Below are 18,977 nucleotides of genomic sequence, written 5' to 3'. Positions count from 1 at the left end.
TTCACTGTGCTGCGTGTTTGGCTTTCTCCTGATTTCTGAGAAGGTGAAACGGAAGGATGGGTTTTCTAAGGTTTCCTACTGAGAGGTGATAAATGTGCAAATAAATATTGGCTCTGAGATGACCAGTAGGGCATCATCAGTTTTGCCTATTGAGTGGTATTAGTTATTAAACCCATGCTCTGTTTTACATACATTGGGGTTCTCATATTATCACTCTTTGAGTCTTTGTCAATACTTGCAAACAGCAAAGTGTGAGAAGCATCCTTGCTCCTTAGAAATGTGTCTGGGCTCCACTCTCGACAAGTGGAAGCTCACTGAGAAGGTGCAGGATGGGGTCCTCTCTGTAAGGATCTGCCCACTAGTACCGGGGTAGGTGTATACCCATGTATCGGGGCTATAGTCCCTGGGACTGTAGGTGGACTTGGGTACCAGAAGTAGGTATGGACTCCAGAAGCAGACCATGTTGTCTGTCCTCAGGGGCCCATAGGCACAGATGGACATCACTGAGTTTAGATACTTAGCAAGTATAGTTTGTAAAGACTGGGTCCCATGTAGTTGGTCTGGAAACCAGGGTCACTTTGGGGAGAGGAAGGAGAGGACCCACATGGAGATCACATTGAAAACATATAGATCCTGGGTCTTTTGAGACAAGGTAAGAAGCTGTCAAGTCCTGATGAAGGGCCTTGGGGAGAACCTCCAGTTAGGTCACCCTCTGAAGCAGTGTAACTGTCAAGCATCACAGCACAGGTAGGGGGTAGCATGGAAGCAGAAGGGGCATAGGCTGTCCTGGTGGCAATAGGGGAAGAGGGCAGGAGAGCTTGGGCCTTAGGGAAACACAGGCAGCGGAGGACCCAGACAAAGCCCTGCTCAGTGAAAGCAGTCTCGAGACCACTGACCTCTCCAGGAAGGAGTGCCCACCTGAACACACTAGAAGGTTTGTTGACACCCCCTAGATCTCCATTCCTTCCTGTCCTGAAGTAGAATGCTGACAATGTGGATTCCTCTTGGAGGTTTTTGAGCAGTTCAGCTCGTCCGGACTGTAGGAAACATGAGAGGAAGAGGGACAGGAATGGCCTCTGTCCTCTGTGGAAAGGGCTGGGGTTGTACCAGAAGCCTGGGGAGGCCAGTGCCTCTTGTCTGCAGTGTAGCTTCACTGTCCAAGGGCATTGCCATGCCAGCAGGTGCTCTCAGGGTCAGAGAAATCCTGAAACTCATCCAGCATCCCGAAAGGAATGGGACTAAAAAAATCAAGATAAGAAGTCCAGTGAGGGAGGGAAGAAGGGAAGGTAGCCGGCAAGAAAGGAAGTCCCAGGTGTGAACTCTGGGGAGTGGAGCTCGGTGGTAGTTGTGGACCCCCGTGCATGCAGCTCTGGGCTTTCTGTCCACACACCCAGGAGCGTGCACAGGGCAACATCAGGGTGGAAGAAAGGGTCCCAAGTGCAGCTCGGGGGCTGTGCGTGGACAGGGAAGGAGGGAAGTGGTCAGGTGAGTCACATGACAGCGGCCGTTGAAGGGCTGACAGTCAAATGGGCCTTACGTTCCAATAAAGGTGGACAGAGAGTTCAGGTGTGGTATTGTAATGAACTTGAATTAGGTTTTGATTTTATTTTTCCTTTGAATTTTCTCCTTTCTTGGTCCATGCTATCAGTGTAATAATTCTTTTTAAATTAATTGTTTAATAATTAATTAAATTAATTAAACAATTAAATAATTGTTTAATTAATTTAATTAATTATTGGAGTACAGCTGCTTTACAATGTTGTGTTAGTTTCTGCTGTAAGGCAAAGTGAATCAGCTACACGTATACATATATTCCCTCTTTTTTGGATTTCCTTCCCATTTAGGTCACCACAGAGCACTGGGTAGAGTTCCCTGTGCTATACAGTAGGTTCTCATCAGTTATCTGTTTTTTTTTTTTTTTTTTTTTTTTTTTTTTTGCTGTACGCGGGCCTCTCACTGCTGTGGCCTCTCCCGTTGCGGAGCACAGGCTCCGGACACACAGGCTCCGCGGCCATGGCTCGCGGGCCCAGCCGCTCCGCGGCATGTGGGATCCTCCGGGATCGGGGCACGAACCCGTGTCCCCTGCATCGGCAGGAGGACTCTCAACCACTGCGCCACCAGCGAAGCCCCAGAGTGACTTTTTTTTTTTTTTTTTTTGCTGTACGCGGGCCTCTCACTGCTGTGGCCTCTCCCGTTGCGGAGCACAGGCTCCGGACACACAGGCTCCGCGGCCATGGCTCGCGGGCCCAGCCGCTCCGCGGCATGTGGGATCCTCCGGGATCGGGGCACGAACCCGTGTCCCCTGCATCGGCAGGCGGACTCTCAACCACTGCGCCACCAGGGAGGCCCCAGTTATCTGTTTTATACATAGTAGTGTATATATGTCAATCCCAATCTCCCAATTCATCCCACTCCCCCTCAGTGTAATAATTCTATAAACTCAGCCTTTATTCATGGGCCAGAGGAAGCCTCAGGTATTGAGAGCTTCCAAATTTTGGCTATCTAGTCATTAACAGTGGGGATGCCAAAAACAGAGGTGCAAATACCATAGCTGGCACTCAGAGCACCATCCTTAAGCAGAAACTTATTTCCCTCATATGATACCATCTGATACATGCTCACATACCCGACGTCTTTGAGGGCGTGTGTACAATGTATGCCTAGTGGCTAATGTAAGATTGCAGGGAAAAGAGACATCTAAGAAAAATCGGGAACGTTTTGGTACTTGCATTCTTTCCCCCTTAGAAATGGGAGATTCTTTCCCTTTTCTCCCATTTCCTTGCTCATCCGTACAAGGGAATCACTTCACGTCGAGTGCTTTATTATTTTACAATCCTGGTGAAAGAAGCACTTAAATAAACTCTTTGCTTAAAAGCTTTGTGTGTTCCTGCTTCATGGTGCTTCAGCGGCAGTGAGAATTCAGGGTTTAAGGGGCAGGCAAGTGGAGCCTTTCAGGGCTCCCAGTGTGCAATCAACGTGCTGGAATTTCAATGGATTCCAAAGGCGTAACAATAATAGCATTAAGAACAGACCAGGGCCTTTGATGTTATTGACAATAAAAGGGGGAGAGGGGGCGAAGGGGCCCCTGTCATTTCTGTCATGAGCTTTTAAACTTTTGACCTCTAACCTTTTGTGTCAAAGAGCTTTTTCCATATGGGTGTTAGCAGCCTGCTCAAGTCTCCTGAATTCACTGGAGCGTCCACGTTTCCTTGGTGGGAAAGGACATTCAGCGTCTTGGAAAAGACCCAACGTGGGGCGGTTATTGCTGAGTGCCCACCATTGTCTGCTCCATCTTAGGGGGATGGCAGGGTGGGATGGGGTGAGGACACCATACGTCCACATGAGGTGACTCCAGCCTGGCGGGGAGCGGGCAGCCTTGCAGGGATAAAAGGTGAACTTCAGAGCTATGATTTAGCTCAGGGTATGCAGGCGCTCTGAGCATGGGGTGGCGGGCACCTGGAAGCTGCATGGGGAGGATTCGGAAGGACGGTGGGGCCTTTGGAGTGCCCTGGTTTGGCCTGTTATTGAGGCCTGTTAGGTAGATGGAAGGGTCCTGCAGTGCCAGACGGGCCTGGTTCACTGCTGCTATTGTTTGACCTCAGTTTCCTTTCTTGTCTTTCCTTCCTCCTTCGCCTTTCTGATAAGAAACATTAATTGAGTTCCTGCTGGGTGTGCAATACAGTGAGCCTCTTCTGCCCTCGAACCCCAGACAGCCTGGGAGGGAACGCAGATGGTTCTGGTCTGACAGCAGTACCAGGGCAGGGCCTCATCCCCAAGTGGCCTGGCATGGTCCAGGAGCACAGTGAGTGCCCCTCCTGTGTGTGTGTTTTTCCGCCACAGCTGTGCGTACAGCGTGGGCCTCAGTGTGAGGGAGAGCTTCTGAGTAGGAACACAGGGCCTTCCGCGGGCTTAGCATCAGGGAGAGAGGAGATGTGGGTAAATAGAGTTTGTCCGAGGCGGTCCCCAATAACCTGAAGAATGAAGAAGGGAAGGAGCAAGTGGTTCCCACAGGGACTCAGGGAGGCTTGACTGAAGGGGTGACATTTGCACTGAGTCTCGAAGAGAGAGTTGGATTCGGAGAAGGGGGAGAACTTCTCAAGCAAGGCACAGCATAAGCCATAACAATGAAGGCAGCAGTGCATCTCGGACGGGGAAGTACCCTGAATGTCGCTGGGGTGTTGGGAGCCTTGAATGCCGTGGTAAAGGGTTGGGCTGGGCTGGGAAGGCTCTCCTGGACCACTGCAGATCTGGGGAGCAGGAAGGACCATGGTCCAGTCTAAGGCTTAGGGCTGTAAGTCTGGAGAATATAGTTTAGAGAAGAGATGATAAGAAGCCTGAGCTCTGACCGTGTCATGGTAAGAAGCAGAGTGGCTAAGAGTAGGGGCTTTGGAGTAAAAAGGACACCAGCTCTGCCACTCACTCCCTGCATGTCATTTCTTTGGATAAGGCCCTTAGCCAGTTCCCTTGTCTGGAAGAACGGGCATACTCATTCCTGCTCTCCAGGGTCAAAGGAAGAAATAGATGAGCTCATGAGTGTAAAAGGCTTATTTAGCACAGCACCTGACATATATTAAAGTATTCACTAATTGTCCTTATACTCATGATTGTTTTAGTATTATTAATTTCTATTAATGGGGCAAACCTTCGAAGACCTTTAGTTGTTGGTGGACAGGAACTAAAATGGGGTGGGTGGTGGAGATTCTATGAGGAAGAGTCTATAATCTACTCTGCGACTGCTTCTCGCCTGATTTTGAGCGGAATGAACGTGGACCTCATTCATTATTTAATGGCTATGCAGACTCTAACCAACACACCCTGAAGGGCACTGCTGGTTTTCCAGTGCCTTCAAAATATTTCTCAGGGTGGACTTGGATGGGTGGTTTCTCTTTGAGTTAGCGGCATCGTTCTCCGCTGTGGAACTCTGGAGAGAAAGGTAAAGGTGAGCTCTCTCTGATACTCTGAGCCTCAGCCCAGGCAGTTACCATGCAGGAGGCCGGGGTTTGTGTGCCTGAGAGCTCTTCCTGATTCCTGGTTCGGAGCAGGATTTGAGCATCGAGGTGGGGCTCCACGACGGTGTCTGGGGCTGTGTTGGGAGTGCCACCTCTGGTGGTGGAATAGAAAAAGCACCAACTTGCATCACAAGGCTCTGGTTTCTGTGACTTCGGGTACATCCTTTAGCTTTTCTGAGCAGATAATGGAATATTCCCTTTGTAGCCCTCAGGATCATGTGAAAAGAGAAACAAGACTTCGGGGGATAATAATAAAGCCTTGGAAATGATGATTTTAGGGTTGTCAGGAGGATCCCATGAAGAAACAGACATGCGTTTTATGAAATGTAAAGCATTGTATTCCTTTGCTTTTACATTTTGCTACCTGCTTCTGCTAATTTTGCCACATTGAAAAAAAACATTCGGAAGCTCTTTTCTGAGTTGATTTATTTTAGATAGGACACAGCTTCTAGATCTCATCATCATTGTTCATTGTTGGTTTACTAGCTAAACCAGGCAACTTCTGAATTCGTTGTGTCTCTAAGGCTTCTGTAGTTAGAGCTGAGATACCAGATGCTTTCCTGGAAACATTTCATTCTCTGCCTTCACTTCATCAGCGTTAAGAATCCCAGTGTATATTTTTGAAACTATGAATTTGGCTTTTAAATTGTGCTATACAAAAAAATGGTCATTCACATAAGAATTTGTCAGTGGTAAGAATTTCCATCTTTTAATTTCCATGCTTTCATAAGAAAATACACCATTAGCATAGTTCAAGTAAATGGATTTGTCACTTTTAAATGTAGTGACTCCTTATATGTTTTCATGTCATTTCCCTTGGACAGTTTTGCAGTTTCAGTATAATGGCTGTAAACCTTCTCTTATTTCTCTTTGCTGCTTTTCCTTCTGTTTATTTTTTTCTCTGATCTTGGCAGGAAAGCTGGAAACAACAAAAATATGATGGCTGCATATATATGGGATCATAGGCAAGGCACATTCCAGAGGCTCTGGATGGAAGGATTTTATTGGTCGGTCAGTACGCAGATGTGGTCTATTTCTGCCATTGGAAATCCAATGGATGTGATTTTTAGTTGAGAAACTTGCAAAGACTAGTGGATAAAAGAAATTAAAAGGGACCAGGAAGGGGAAAGCTCAACTCTTTGTTCACTACCTAGGATACATTAGAGGTGGTAAAGGCAGATTTCTTGTTAATTTACTTGCAGAGGGCTATTTATCATTTTCTTGTAGAAACACATAATTATGTTTGTAAAAGGATCATGGCCTGGATGGATTGTGATATGACCAGAGTATAGTGCTGGGTAGCACTTAGATCTATTTAAAATATTAGATTAATTTACTATATCTGCATGCTGGCACAGAAGAAATAATAGATTGCTATCTGAAAAGTGGGGAATGCCCATGGATATTTATACAAGAGGAGTCCAGAACTTCCCTGGTGGTCCAGTGGTTAGGACTCCGCACTTCCACTGCAGGGGGCACGGGTTCGATCCCTGGTCAGGGAACTAAGATCCCACGTGCCGTGCGGTGAGGCCAAAAAAAAGAGGAGTCAGGAATGTTGGGTGGTTGCCAGAAGTAAAAATTGCTTGGGTTTCATACATAACACAGTTTTGTTAATCAGCTTTCTACGTAACCTTGTGTATGCGTTACTTATAAGGAAACTTAAATTTGCAGATGTTAAGTGTTTATTGCCATCATTTGCTAGATTTACAGTCAATTTCATCCATTATCATTTTTATCTTAGAATTTATTTATGATAAATAAAATCACAGGATAAGTATCCTTTTTCTGGATAATTGTCAGATTGGATACTTCTACTGTAAAGTTGTTTTTGTTTGTTTGTTTTTTGTTTTTTTCGGTACACGGGCCTCTCACTGTTGTGGCCTCTCCCGTTGCGGAGCACAGGCTCCGGACGCGCAGGCTCAGCGGCCATGGCTCACGGGCCCAGCCACTCTGCGGCATGTGGGATCCTCCCGGATCAGGGCATGAACCCGTGTCCCCTGCATCGGCAGGCAGACTCTTAACCACTGTGCCACCAGGGAAGCCCCACTGTAAAGATTTTTTAAGTCACACAAATAGGCATATCGGTATTTCACACATACAGTGTTATGACTCAGAAACTATGTATACATGAAGAAAAAAAATGGTGTGTGGTTTTTCTGAGTTGTAAACATTTCTGAGAATTACTTTCTTGGGGTATGCTAAGGACAGGGTTTGTCAAACCGGTTTCTGTAGGGCCAAAAGAAATATAATAGGTTTTGTGGGCCATGTGTTTCTCTGTCGCAGCTCTCCAGCTGTGTCTCTGCAGTTTGCAGTTTGAAGGCAGCCAGATGCAGTATGCAAATGAAATGGCACCTGTATTCCAATAAAACTTTATTTATAAAAACTGCCCAGGGGCTTCCCTGGTGGCTCAGTGGTTAAGAATCCTCCTGCCAATGCAGGGGAAACGGGTTTGAGCCCTGGTCCGGGAAGATCCCACATGCTGCGGAGCAACTAAGCCCATGCACCACAACTACTGAGCCTGCGCTCTGGAGCCCGCGAGACACAACTACTGAGCCCATGCGCCACAACTGCTGAGCCCATGTGCCACAACTACTGAAGCCCGTGCACCTAGAGCCCGTCCTCCGCAACAAGAGAAGCCACCGCAATAAGCCCGCATATCGCAACGAAGAATAACCCCCGCTCGCCGCAACTAGAGAAAACCCGCGTGCGGCAACAAAGACCCAACACAGCCAAAAATAAATAAATAAAGTAAATAGATTAATTTAAAAAAAAGAAATTTAAAAACTGCCCGGTGCAGGAGTTTGCCCCCCATAGCGTATGCTCCACAAGTTAAGGTTCCTGCCATGGTATGAAGAGACAAAATAATAGATCTTTTTTTATGCAAGGCATCTATCAGATGTCTCGAGTTTACTATACCTGCATTTCCTTAAAACTTGCACCGCATTACAGAGGGTCTTATAAACAAGATGATCTACACTAACGACTCTGGAGATGCTTCCAGCTGCACACAACATGCATGTAGGACTGGAAAGAAGATTCCTGATGCTCCCTGAAGCGCTTGCTTCATGGGATGATGCCACCTGGATGTCCAGCAAGTCCACAGCTGGTCCCTTTGGGGTTCCACGCCTTAGATTCTGCTCATAGCAGACCTGCAGGGCCACATGCTTTAGACATTCCCGGTCAGGCATCCGGGACTGTCCTCAGAGGGGCAGATGAGCCCCTTGCTGGCGCTGTGTCATCCACAGGCATATTCCCGTCCACGGTATAATCCTGTCCACAGGCAGGAACACAAGGATGTCTGAATGGGGAGTCAGTCTGGGGGTGGAGACCGTCCACATGGTGATGTGTTCCTTAGGCCACTGAGCCCTGGTCTTGCAGGTGTCAAGGTAATGATTGGAGACACTCAGCAGGGGGAAGAGGCAGAGATGGCACCTGGGTGCCACGCCACCATCTCATCGGAGTGTGAGGGCCCCTCTCCCCCCCTCTTGAGACCTCTCCTTTGATAGATGCTGGATGATTCCTTTGGTTTGGGCATAGTGGATGCTGCCCACGTTGGGTTTTAACATTTCTGCTGATGGCAGACGATTGAGTGAATTGGAGGGGACTGGACATTCCTACAGGCAGGGCTGACCCCACTGACGAGAAAAATCATCTCTAGTGTAGGTCTAGAATAAATTGCAAAGTCAGTGAACAGATGACTTCAGGATTTAAATAAGCCAGGAGAATTTATGCCCTGGGCGGTTTACGCTTGTGGGTCCTCCTGTACTGTTTCCTGGGCACTTTCAGGCCACTCAAATATCATTTGGTGAATTACTCCTTCAGGGCACAAACAGAGCAGCCCTTGATCTCTCTTTTTTAATCTACAATTTTTATATGTAAATTTCAAACCTTAAAAGACAGTTTCCCAGAATGGCATCCGAGAGATCTCATAGCCTGAGGATATTAAAACTATTTCTTGGGAGAAGGATGCAACAACTGAAGATAAACCTCCAAGTGTCTTTTCCTGGCTACAGGTTTTATGATCAACCCAGGCTGTTGTGAGGAGACCTAAAAATCAATGCCTCTCATTCCTAATGGGAGGCTCGCCGCGCAGCCTGATGACAGCCAGCATGAAATCGAATACTGACAACTATACCCAGCACAAATATTGTTACTATGCATTTCAGTTTAAACATGTGTCAAGCCAGTTACATATTTATGGGGTTTAAAGACTCTTCCACTCGTGCCTAGGATAATAGACACTCTGCAAATCTCCGTTTAGTCTAAGAGGAATTTGGTCCAATAGTCAAACCTCTTGTGAGTCTGTAATAAATCATCTTTGCAACCCAAAGCATGGACAGTTGACTGCTTCCCACTGCTCCCCAGACTTCCCCCACCTGGTAGAGTTTTAATTCCTTCAGTAAAATTGATTCCCCCAGTTCTGCACATTATTCTGCCTGTCTTCCATTTAGCCCGTTAGTTTGCTGACAGCAGAGTACACAGCACTTAGCAGCTGGTTTGTGGAACCATCAGTCAGGAAATTGTATGATAAATAGGAGGGAACCAGGTTTAGTGGCACTTCCTTCTGCTTCAGCAGTTTTTGCCCGACTTTGGAAAAGTCATCATGTGGTGTTTTGTCAAGGGCCAGAGCAGGAGATGGCTGCGGTGCGGTGACTTATTACACATACCCCTGAGTTACGATGCTCTGCAGCTGTGCTGCTCATGTGTAAATAATAAACCGGGAGGTGGGTAATTATGGCGGCTGCTGGCGACACGGGCCTGTTCTCGTCCTGTGGGTTTTCTTGGACAGCTTCTTGGGCTCGTGATGGAATATACTGCGATCTTCCACAGAGAAGCGACCAGCTGAGATGCAAGGGTAGCACTCCATGTTTTAGGAGTCGCAAGCATTTTCTTTTTTTGAGAGGTGTGTTGGGATTAATGTCATGCGATGCCACATACGTTAAAGGACATGCTCGTCCTGCTTTTTATTCTTCGTTTTTACTGTTAAGCTGTGGTCAAGCGTGTCTTGAATTGGAAGAGGGCTGTTCCATTGTGTTTACCAGAAAGCGGCTTCAGAGGTGAGATTTCCACTGATAACTGACATGAGGTATAATTGTTCACACAGACTTTATTGGTCCAGGAGACCAATAGTAATTTTAGTTATTTTCACCTAAATTGAGAAGGAAACAAATAGAAATAAAAATGCTTAAACTAAAATCAGATGTCTTTGATGAAATCAGATCATATCCATATTTTTTGGCTCTTTATTTAACCTGATTCCAGAATATGGAATTCATAAATTTCCTTGGGACATAAATAAACACTTCGAGTAAACAGTGCTGCAAGATGCGTCACATACTTTCATTCAGAATTAACTTTTAAACTCCCAAAACACACTCAACAGTGAGAAATGACTACTAAATGCCCCAGTAATTCCTAACCCTCACCCTAACCCTTTTCTCTTAAATATGTTTTCAATGCTTGGTCATTTTCTCTCTCATTCTGAAAGAAAGAGAGAGGGTGAGAGAGAGTGAGACAGTGAATCCTGTTAATTTCTTAAAAATAAAAGGATGGCAATGCCTTTAAATATCTGTAATAGTCTTATAGTTTTCCTTGGGGTAAAGATTTATACTGCTTGGGTACATGCTTTTGATTTTATTGAATTATGTGCCTGTTTTTCACCCCCTATGCATATAATCTTTGCAATGTTATTATAAATACTCATATAAAAAATAATGACTGTTACTTCCTGGATATATGAGGCATATATTGAATGTAGAATAAATTCACACATTTTGAGCCCTTGTGTGTATGAAAAATCTGGATTTGTGCTTCTTCTTAATTCACAGCTGCACCCACATAGAGAAAAGCAGATACAGTTAACACCCACTTATCTGTTGCAGAGAATTTAATCACACAGCACACAGCCAAGAGCCAGGAAGTAAATAAGTGAAAGTATCTTCCAACTCTGACATGGTTGTCACAAAGTCCCTCAAAACGCCATATAGGGCTTCCCTGGTGGCGCAGTGGCTGAGAGTCTGCCTGCCGATGCAGGGGACACGGGTTCGTGCCCCGCTCCGGGAAGATCCCACACGTTGCGGAGCGGCTGGACCCGTGAGCCATGGCCGCTGAGCCTGCACGTCCGGAGCCTTGCTCCGCAGCGGGAGAGGCCACAGCAGTGAGAGGCCCGCGTGCCGCAAAAAAAAAAAAAAAAAAAAAAAAAAAAAAAAGTGTGTGTGTGTGTGTGTGTGTGTGTGTACACGTGCCATGGATTCTAGCAGGGACTTTTGTTTTTTTAACATCTTTATTGGAGTATAATTGCTTTACAATGGTGTGTTAGTTTCTGCTTTATAACAAAGTGAATCAGCTATACATATACATATATCCCCATATTTCCTCCGTCTTGCGTCTCCCTCCCACCCTCCCTATCCCACCCCCCTAGGTGGTCACAGAGCACTGAGCTGATCTCCCTGTGCTATGCGGCTGCTTCCCACTAGCTATCTATTTTACACTTGGTAGTGTATATATGTCCATGCCACTCTCTCACTTCGTCCCAGCTTACCCTTCCCCCTCCCCGTGTCCTCAAGTCCATTTTCTACATCTGCGTCTTTACTCCTGTCCTAGCAGGGACTTTTGAACATGACTCTTTTCCTTACAAAACATCATGGGTATGGGAGAAATGAAAGCTAGTAGTGATAGTACATCTTTGTCTAAAACTCACTTGACAGTGTCATCTTAAAATTAAAAAGTGGGGTATTCCCTGGCGGTCCAGTGGTTAGGACTCTGTGCTTGCACTGCCAAGGGCCCGGGGTTCAGTCCCTGGCTGGGGAACTAAGATCCTGCAAGCCGCGTGGCAAGGACAAAAATAAAAATTAAAAATTAAAAAGTGTCTTGGAGTCTGTTCCTCTTGGCTTTGTGGCAGCCCTTGCCCTCTGGCCGGCCCCTTGCAGGGTAGGAGCACGTGTTGTTTCTCTTTCTTGCTTTCCTGCCTGCGTTCAGTTATTGGTGCATTCAGAGGCTTTACTGCCTCAGGTGCTGGTATTAGTATCTGCTTGATTCTGAACTGTAAAGAATTCTTCCACAAATTCTTCAGGTAGATTCGGCATCAGTTGTGAAGACTGGGTTAGCAGTGTGGTTTCATGGATTGACATTCCATTTCAGAGTGTTCCGTTTATACAGGCTGTACTTTCTTTCTTTTTCAGACCCTCCTCATCTCTTTCCTGCATTCCATCCTCCTGTACCAATCGATGCAAGACACCATGAGGGCCGTTACCATTACGATCCATCTCCGATCCCCCCTTTGCATGTGTAAGTATTACAACTTTACCCGTCAAAGAAACAGCACAAAATACTGGCTTTCACCATCTCAGGATTTTTGTTACCAGCACAGCTACTGGGCTTTGAAGATGTGATAGAAGTCTAAGATTTACTTTTGAAATGCAGCAAGCCTATATGTTCCTGGCCTCACTGAAGCAAATCCCTGCTGCTTCCTGAAGAATGCCTGTCACACTAGGTGGCTGGCAAGTATTTTTTATATAGTTTTGCTGACATGTGTTCCGTGGGCTGTAAATACTAAATTAAAAAATTGGGCCTAATGGAAGGTTACCACTCAGGATATGTATTTGGTTGAGAGTGGGTGTGAAGTTTTTCATGTTCCAATTTCTGTTACAGGAAGGTCCTGTTCCAGGGATCAGGATGCATCGTAATGAAATTTTCATGGTAAATTTTCATAGCCCCTGTGGTGTGTACACCAACGGTCACTTGATTGATGGGAATGTCACCCAAACAAAATGGCAAATGTGATCGAGCACATAGTTTACACAAAGATAAAAGGAGAGAATGGGGGTGATAACATACATTAGAAAAGGAAGAAGAAAAGCCAAATATCATATTTGAGGCTAAAAAAAAATGATACAAATGAACTTATTTACAAAACAGAAACAGACTCACAGACCTAGAAAACAAACTTATGCTTACTAAAGGGGAAAGGTGCAGGGGAGGGAGAAATTGGGAGTTTGGGATTGACATATACACGCTCCTATATTTAAAACAGATAACCAACGAGGACCTACTGTATAGCACAGAGAACTCTGCTCAATATTCTGTAATAACCTAAATGGGAAAAGAATTTGAAACAGAATAGGTACATGTATAGCTGAATCACTTTGCTGTACTCCTGAAGCTAACACAACATTGTTCATTAACTATACTCCAATATAAAATAAAAATTAAAAAAGAAAAAAAGGAAGGAGAAAATCTCCTGGAAATTAATGTGATCTTACTCAGGTTAGGGGGGAAAGAAGATCAGGTAGTCAGGATAACCCTCACCTAAACTAACATGGTCTTCGTTTGCAGAATTGTCCAGAAGACTGATATATACTCTAACAAGGGGAGTCAATCTTCGGGAGCCGCTGACCCTTAGGAGTGGCCTTGATTTTACATTGAGTCCTATCTGGTAATCACCCTTCATTCTGAGACAGTAAAGTTAGAAAAGCCTAAATAATACTTTGAAGAATCCTGCTAGTTATTTGGATGGTAGATTGCACCTCCATGGCTATTAGTTACAGCTGTGTAATTACACATACGCCAAAGAAAAATGAAGTTGTTTTAAAACAAGTCCTCCTCTGTGAACAGAATTAATTGATATTAACAACCCTAACTCTATGCCCAAGTACACATATAATATTTTACCCACAGTTTTTTGGATCCATCTCCCATTACTGAATTGTAATTTCAGAGCAGATTTGCCTGGAGGTAAGTCATAAATCTGTGTTCAGATTTCTATAAGCATTAAAGGAGAAGTGGATATTTAGGGAGAGAGAATGCAGAAACCTGTGACTTATTCTTCAACTTTTCACTAGAACACAAGTAAGTATTTACAGGCTTCTAAAGCCTGCTAAAAATACACTCAAAACCAAGACGCCAATTTAAAGCCCCCTAATACAAAGGGAAGGAAATTACAAGTTCAGGCCGAAACCTGCTATGGAATTCCTCATGTTCTACCAAAGTTTTGCAGTACAGATGGGACCACAAGGGTCTCAGACGAGGATCTGCCCTGTGGTACAGAGCCAGCAAGGGCCCACCGGGCCTGGGAGATGCAGATAGCTGAGTTCTCCCAGACTCAAGTCTCTGAAGTGATGAAGTAATTTAAATCAGATTTTCTATGGGATTTCAGAGTGCTTCACTCTTAAAAAAATCATCTTATAGAGAAATTTCAAAAGATGAGTTTATATGATAGAATAAACTAGTTCCTCTGCGTTCATTATGGTTTGCCTTGTAATTAAATTCAAATATGAATTTATCAGTAAAAATCGTAAGTCTTGGTTCTTTGGCAGAATGTAAGAACAGCAAGCCCTCGTATAGATCACACTGTATGTTCTAGGCCCTAATTGCTGTATCTAAAGAATTAGCTCGCTAGAGATAAAAACACCACAGGATAAGGCAGGTCAAGTTTGGAGAATCCTAGGAGAGAGGGCTGCATTATCTACAGGACTGCTGAGCAGGGATTTTTATAGATTTTAATATAGTCAACCCTTTGTGTCTTCCGGTTCTGCATCTGAGGGTGCAACCAACCTTGGATTGAAAATATTGGAGAAGAAAATTCCAGAAAGTTCCAAAAAGCAGAACACGAATTTGCAGCACACTGGCAACTATTTACAGAGCATTTCCATTGTATGAGGTATTATAAGTAATCTGGAGGTGATTTAAAGTATCCAGGAGGATGTTCATAAGTTATACGCAAATACTATGCCATTTAATATAAGGGATTTGAGGATCCACAGATTTTGGTATCCGTGAGGGTTGTGGAACCAGTGCCCTTCAGATACCGAGGGATGGTCATCCTTCCTGATTTTTTTTTTTTTTTTGCCGTACGCGGGCCTCTCACTGTTGTGGCCTCTCCCGTTGCGGAGCACAGGCTCCGGACGCGCAGGCCCAACGGCCATGGCTCACGGGCCCAGCTGCTCCGTGGCATGCGGGATCCTCCCAGACCGGGGCATGAACCCGTGTCGCCTGCATCGGCAGGCGGACTCTCAACCACTGCGCCACCAGGGAAGCCCGTCCTTCCTCTTTTTCAGCCAAACTTTAGGATAATTTTTCAGCAGTTGACTAAATGGTTCTCTAGCTGCGTAAATGTTTAGTTACCAAAGGTTCATGATGTAAGGCGTGTAGATAATCCTGAGCCTCCCAACACATGCTCTGGAGGTGCTAGGGGAATGTCATGGCTGGGCACAGAGCGTGCTGAGCACATGCTTTGTGGTCTCCTGGGACTGCTCGGCATAGCGGGGTCCTGGGTGGAGACACTGAGCTTTTGGAGTAGGCTCTGGGAAGCTCGGGTCAGTCTCACCTCTGTGCCTTATAATGTGACATTCTGTCTGTATTACCTTCAGTGGTCTTCCCTCCCTGCATGGCAAACATTGATCAAACTCCTCACCCTCAAGGCCTAATTCAAAATCACCTCTGCTGGCTGTCCCAGAAGCTGTTCCTCAGAGAACCTTGTGTGCCTTTAATCGCAGTCGCATCCTCTTGCCTGGTCAATTACTGTTTAGCGGTCACTGCCCCTGCTAGATTTGCAGGCATTGCCTACCCCTCAGCCAGGCACTTAGTAAAACATGCTCAGTAGGCCTTCAAGGTGTCCAGTCTGGGAAACAGTGGACCAGCACTCAGAGAGCTTGACTCCCAATCTTGCTTTGCCTGTGCTGGGAACTGGCAACTTAAAATTTCCATATATTGGTTTCATTCTGTGGAAATGAAGTTACCTGCCTTACCTGACTCTCCAAATCGCAAATCCAAGGGTTCAATGAAATCGCGTTCTTGTGAGCACCCTTGAAAGCAGGGTGCTCTAAGCAAACGCGGAAAGTTAGCATGGCGACAGTTGGGGGCATGACAAATATTGAGATTCTGTTCTGGCCTGGCTCAATCCCGAATCCCTGGGATGCTTTGGCACCTTCTGTGATGCAAATGTAGATGCTTGTGATCAGATCATTTTAGGCGTGGAGGGTAATCTAGGCAAATACAGCTTGGTTACTAAAATCTTAAAAACACATCTTTGCCAAGGGGCTAAAGCAGTAGCCTGGAAAAATAAAATGATTTTATCTAGAAGTTGAATTCCAAAATGCTTGTTTTATAATTAGCTTCTAGAAAATGAGATCAAGTGAGTTTACGGAGTTTTTAGAATAAATATTTTTAATTATAAGTCGACAACATTTGGGGATATTCTCATTGTTTCGTACACATGATTGTTCTTCTGGTGCCAACTTCAAAAATGAAATTGTAAGTCTCTTGAAACAGGATGTGTGTTGATGATGGAAATGCCAACAGGTCTCTGTTTAGAAGGATGGCAGACACTGCGATAATTATGCTATCGTATCCTATCATTAATGATTCTATTGAAAGAGGTTTGTAAATTGCTCCTCGTTTTAGATAAACCACCCTATATTAAGGCGTCAATGATATGGTGCAGAATTAAATTAGAATCTCAGAAAATGAAATATGCTCTGTATTAGCTGTTTGACACTTAATTTGCCTCTGAATGAGTACAGGAAATCACAAATTAACCTGCCTTTGTTTTTCCAACCATGGCTTATTAGGTGTTAGAACAACTGCAATTACAGCCTAATAATAACCACCAAGCCTTATAAATATGTACGGAAATGCGTCAGTTTGTGTTAAAGAGCCCAGTTTGTTCAATGGAATGCCTTTAGCTTACCTGATTTACTCTCACAGTGTTCTCCAGAGTTTATGGTTAGGCAATGTAGACAGAGTATAGCCATTTAAATTGTTACAAATACAGTACTGGAAATAATGTTAGGATTTATTAGTATTTCCTTTCTTAACTCGAAATCATGAATTCAGATGTGGGATTTCTAAGTGGGACACGGAATGTCAGTGTCATCATTCCCTGAGTTGTCATGTAAAGGTTGTCAGAAAAATGTATGATTCCTGCATTATATTTATTTAATTCAAGTAGCTTGAAAATTAAGAAACACTGGATATGGGGAATTTTCCCTTTTCTTCTGAAAGTTATTCTCCACTGAATTCACCAGAACTTATGTTCAATAGCAAATTGGAGTTTCTTGTTCTCTCTCAAATCATTTGCTTTGACCACAGAGTCCATGTTTTATTAAGCCATGTAGAAAAAAATACAACATTTTAGAAAAATATCCATGAGTATATTTTATTATGTTGCTGAGATCGTTTGGAGCGTTAATGATAGAACCTGAATCTGTAGCCACATGGTCAAGGCAGAAATTTCATGTGATTATTTCTACTTCTTGGTCTTCTCTCTGCTTCCTGCCCTGCATTGTTTCCATCAGGGCTGTGGGGTTGCATAACTCCAGGAGCTATCGTTGTAACCTATGGGAATTGATGGTGTTCTCTAGGCTAAGGATTACTACTTGTTTTAAAATTCCACTTGGAGACGCAGACATAGAGAATGGACTTGAGGACACGGGGAGGGGGAAGGGTAAGCTGGGACGAAGTCAGAGAGTGGCTTGGACATATATACACTACTGAATGTAAAACAGATAGCTAGTGGGAAGCAGCCGCATAGCACAGGGAGATCAGCTCGGTGCTTTGTGACCACCTAGAGGAGTGGGATAGGGAGGGTGGAATAGGCAAGAGGGAGGAGATATGGGAATGTATGTGTACGTATAGCTGATTCACCTTGTTATAAAGCAGAAACTCACACAATTGTAAAGCAATTATACTTCAATAAAGATGTTGAAAACAATAAAATAACTAAATTTTAAAAATAAAATAAAATAAAATTCTACTTGGAAATTTAGACAATGGGAATATTACATCCCTCTCCCCTAGAAACAGTTGTATTTTCAAGTGACTACTTTCACGTTGATGAAGAAAGCGCTCTTTCTCTAGCATTTTGAGTGTGTGCATTTTTTTCCTTGCTTTAGTGTTAGAATGCATTTAAGCACGCTTACTTTTGAAAGTAATTTTTTTGTTTGTTTGTTTTGTTTTGTCTTTTGGCCACACCGCACGGCACGCAGGATCTTAGTTCCCTGACCAGGGATCAAACCCGTGCCCCCGTGCAGTGGAAGCACAGAGTCTTAACCACTGGACCGCCAGGAAAGTCCCCAAAATATCGATCTTTTACATACAGGTTTTTTGAGCCAAAGTTTCCTCATTTATGGACCAATATGAATTTCGGACTGTCCATCTGCTTCTGCTGAGCTTGGCAATTCATTTTTAAAAGCAGGATCAGCCTCAGTTACTAATTTATTACAATAATTCAAGCCCCACAGATCTTGACAGTGGAGCTGAGAGCTACCCTTGTCTCGTGCTATGGATGTGAGCAACACTGCATCCCAAGCTGCATCCCAAGCCAGCACTCTGACAGTCTGTCGCACTTCACCATCCACTTAACTAATTCATTTTACAAAATCAGCTTCATCTCTTCTCTCCTGGGGGAAATGAGCATTCATGTTCTCTTCTACTCGGCAGCTCTTCTCTTAGTTGAGTCAACGTGCCTCTTTCCAAGGCTGCCTGACTCACTAGAATTATTTCACGGAAGTATGAAGAGCTGCTCCTCTCACTAAAAGTGGTCCACTTCCTGGCGCCTGGGGAGAGGACAGGACACGGTAGATCATTAAAATGAGCTGGGAAAGAGAGGGATTTGGAAATAAACGAGGCTTCCCCCGTCGCCACCATGGTTATGACTGCCTTTTAAGGTTCCGAGCGGGGAGACCAGTAGCAAGCTTGGAGTAAGAATAAATACATTTCTTTCCAGACAGAGGAAGCTCTAAGAAAAGATAGAGTATTATGGTAAAAGCTTAGAGAAAGAAAGAGGAAGTGGATGACCAGAACTACTACTCAGTTTCCCTCCCTCCTATCCTCCCTCCCTCCCTGGATTCAGCACCTGTGTGAGTAGCTTAGTGGGAATTCATCTAATAATTATTCAAAAGCAGCCTTCAATCTAGCCATCTACTTAAAACTTGGTGATGGGCTCATAATACGTAATGGTGATTTCATTAT

General features: G+C 44.5%; 1 protein-coding gene across 1 annotated transcript in view; it reads left to right on the top strand.

Annotated features, from left to right (window-relative positions):
- The window catches only part of GLI3 (GLI family zinc finger 3), a 280,874-nt gene that overhangs the window by 149,891 nt on the left and 112,006 nt on the right, over positions 1–18,977 (top strand). The window contains exon 4 of the mRNA XM_060107530.1: positions 12,191–12,296. Within this exon, the coding sequence (XP_059963513.1) occupies positions 12,191–12,296 (106 nt within the window). The remainder of the gene's footprint in view (positions 1–12,190; positions 12,297–18,977) is intronic.

This window comes from Mesoplodon densirostris, chromosome 9, assembly GCF_025265405.1.
Source record: "Mesoplodon densirostris isolate mMesDen1 chromosome 9, mMesDen1 primary haplotype, whole genome shotgun sequence".
Classification (NCBI taxonomy): Eukaryota; Metazoa; Chordata; class Mammalia; order Artiodactyla; family Ziphiidae; genus Mesoplodon; species Mesoplodon densirostris.
The sequence above is the reverse complement of the archived record's forward strand: the minus strand, read 5'-3'. Positions and strand labels throughout refer to the sequence as shown.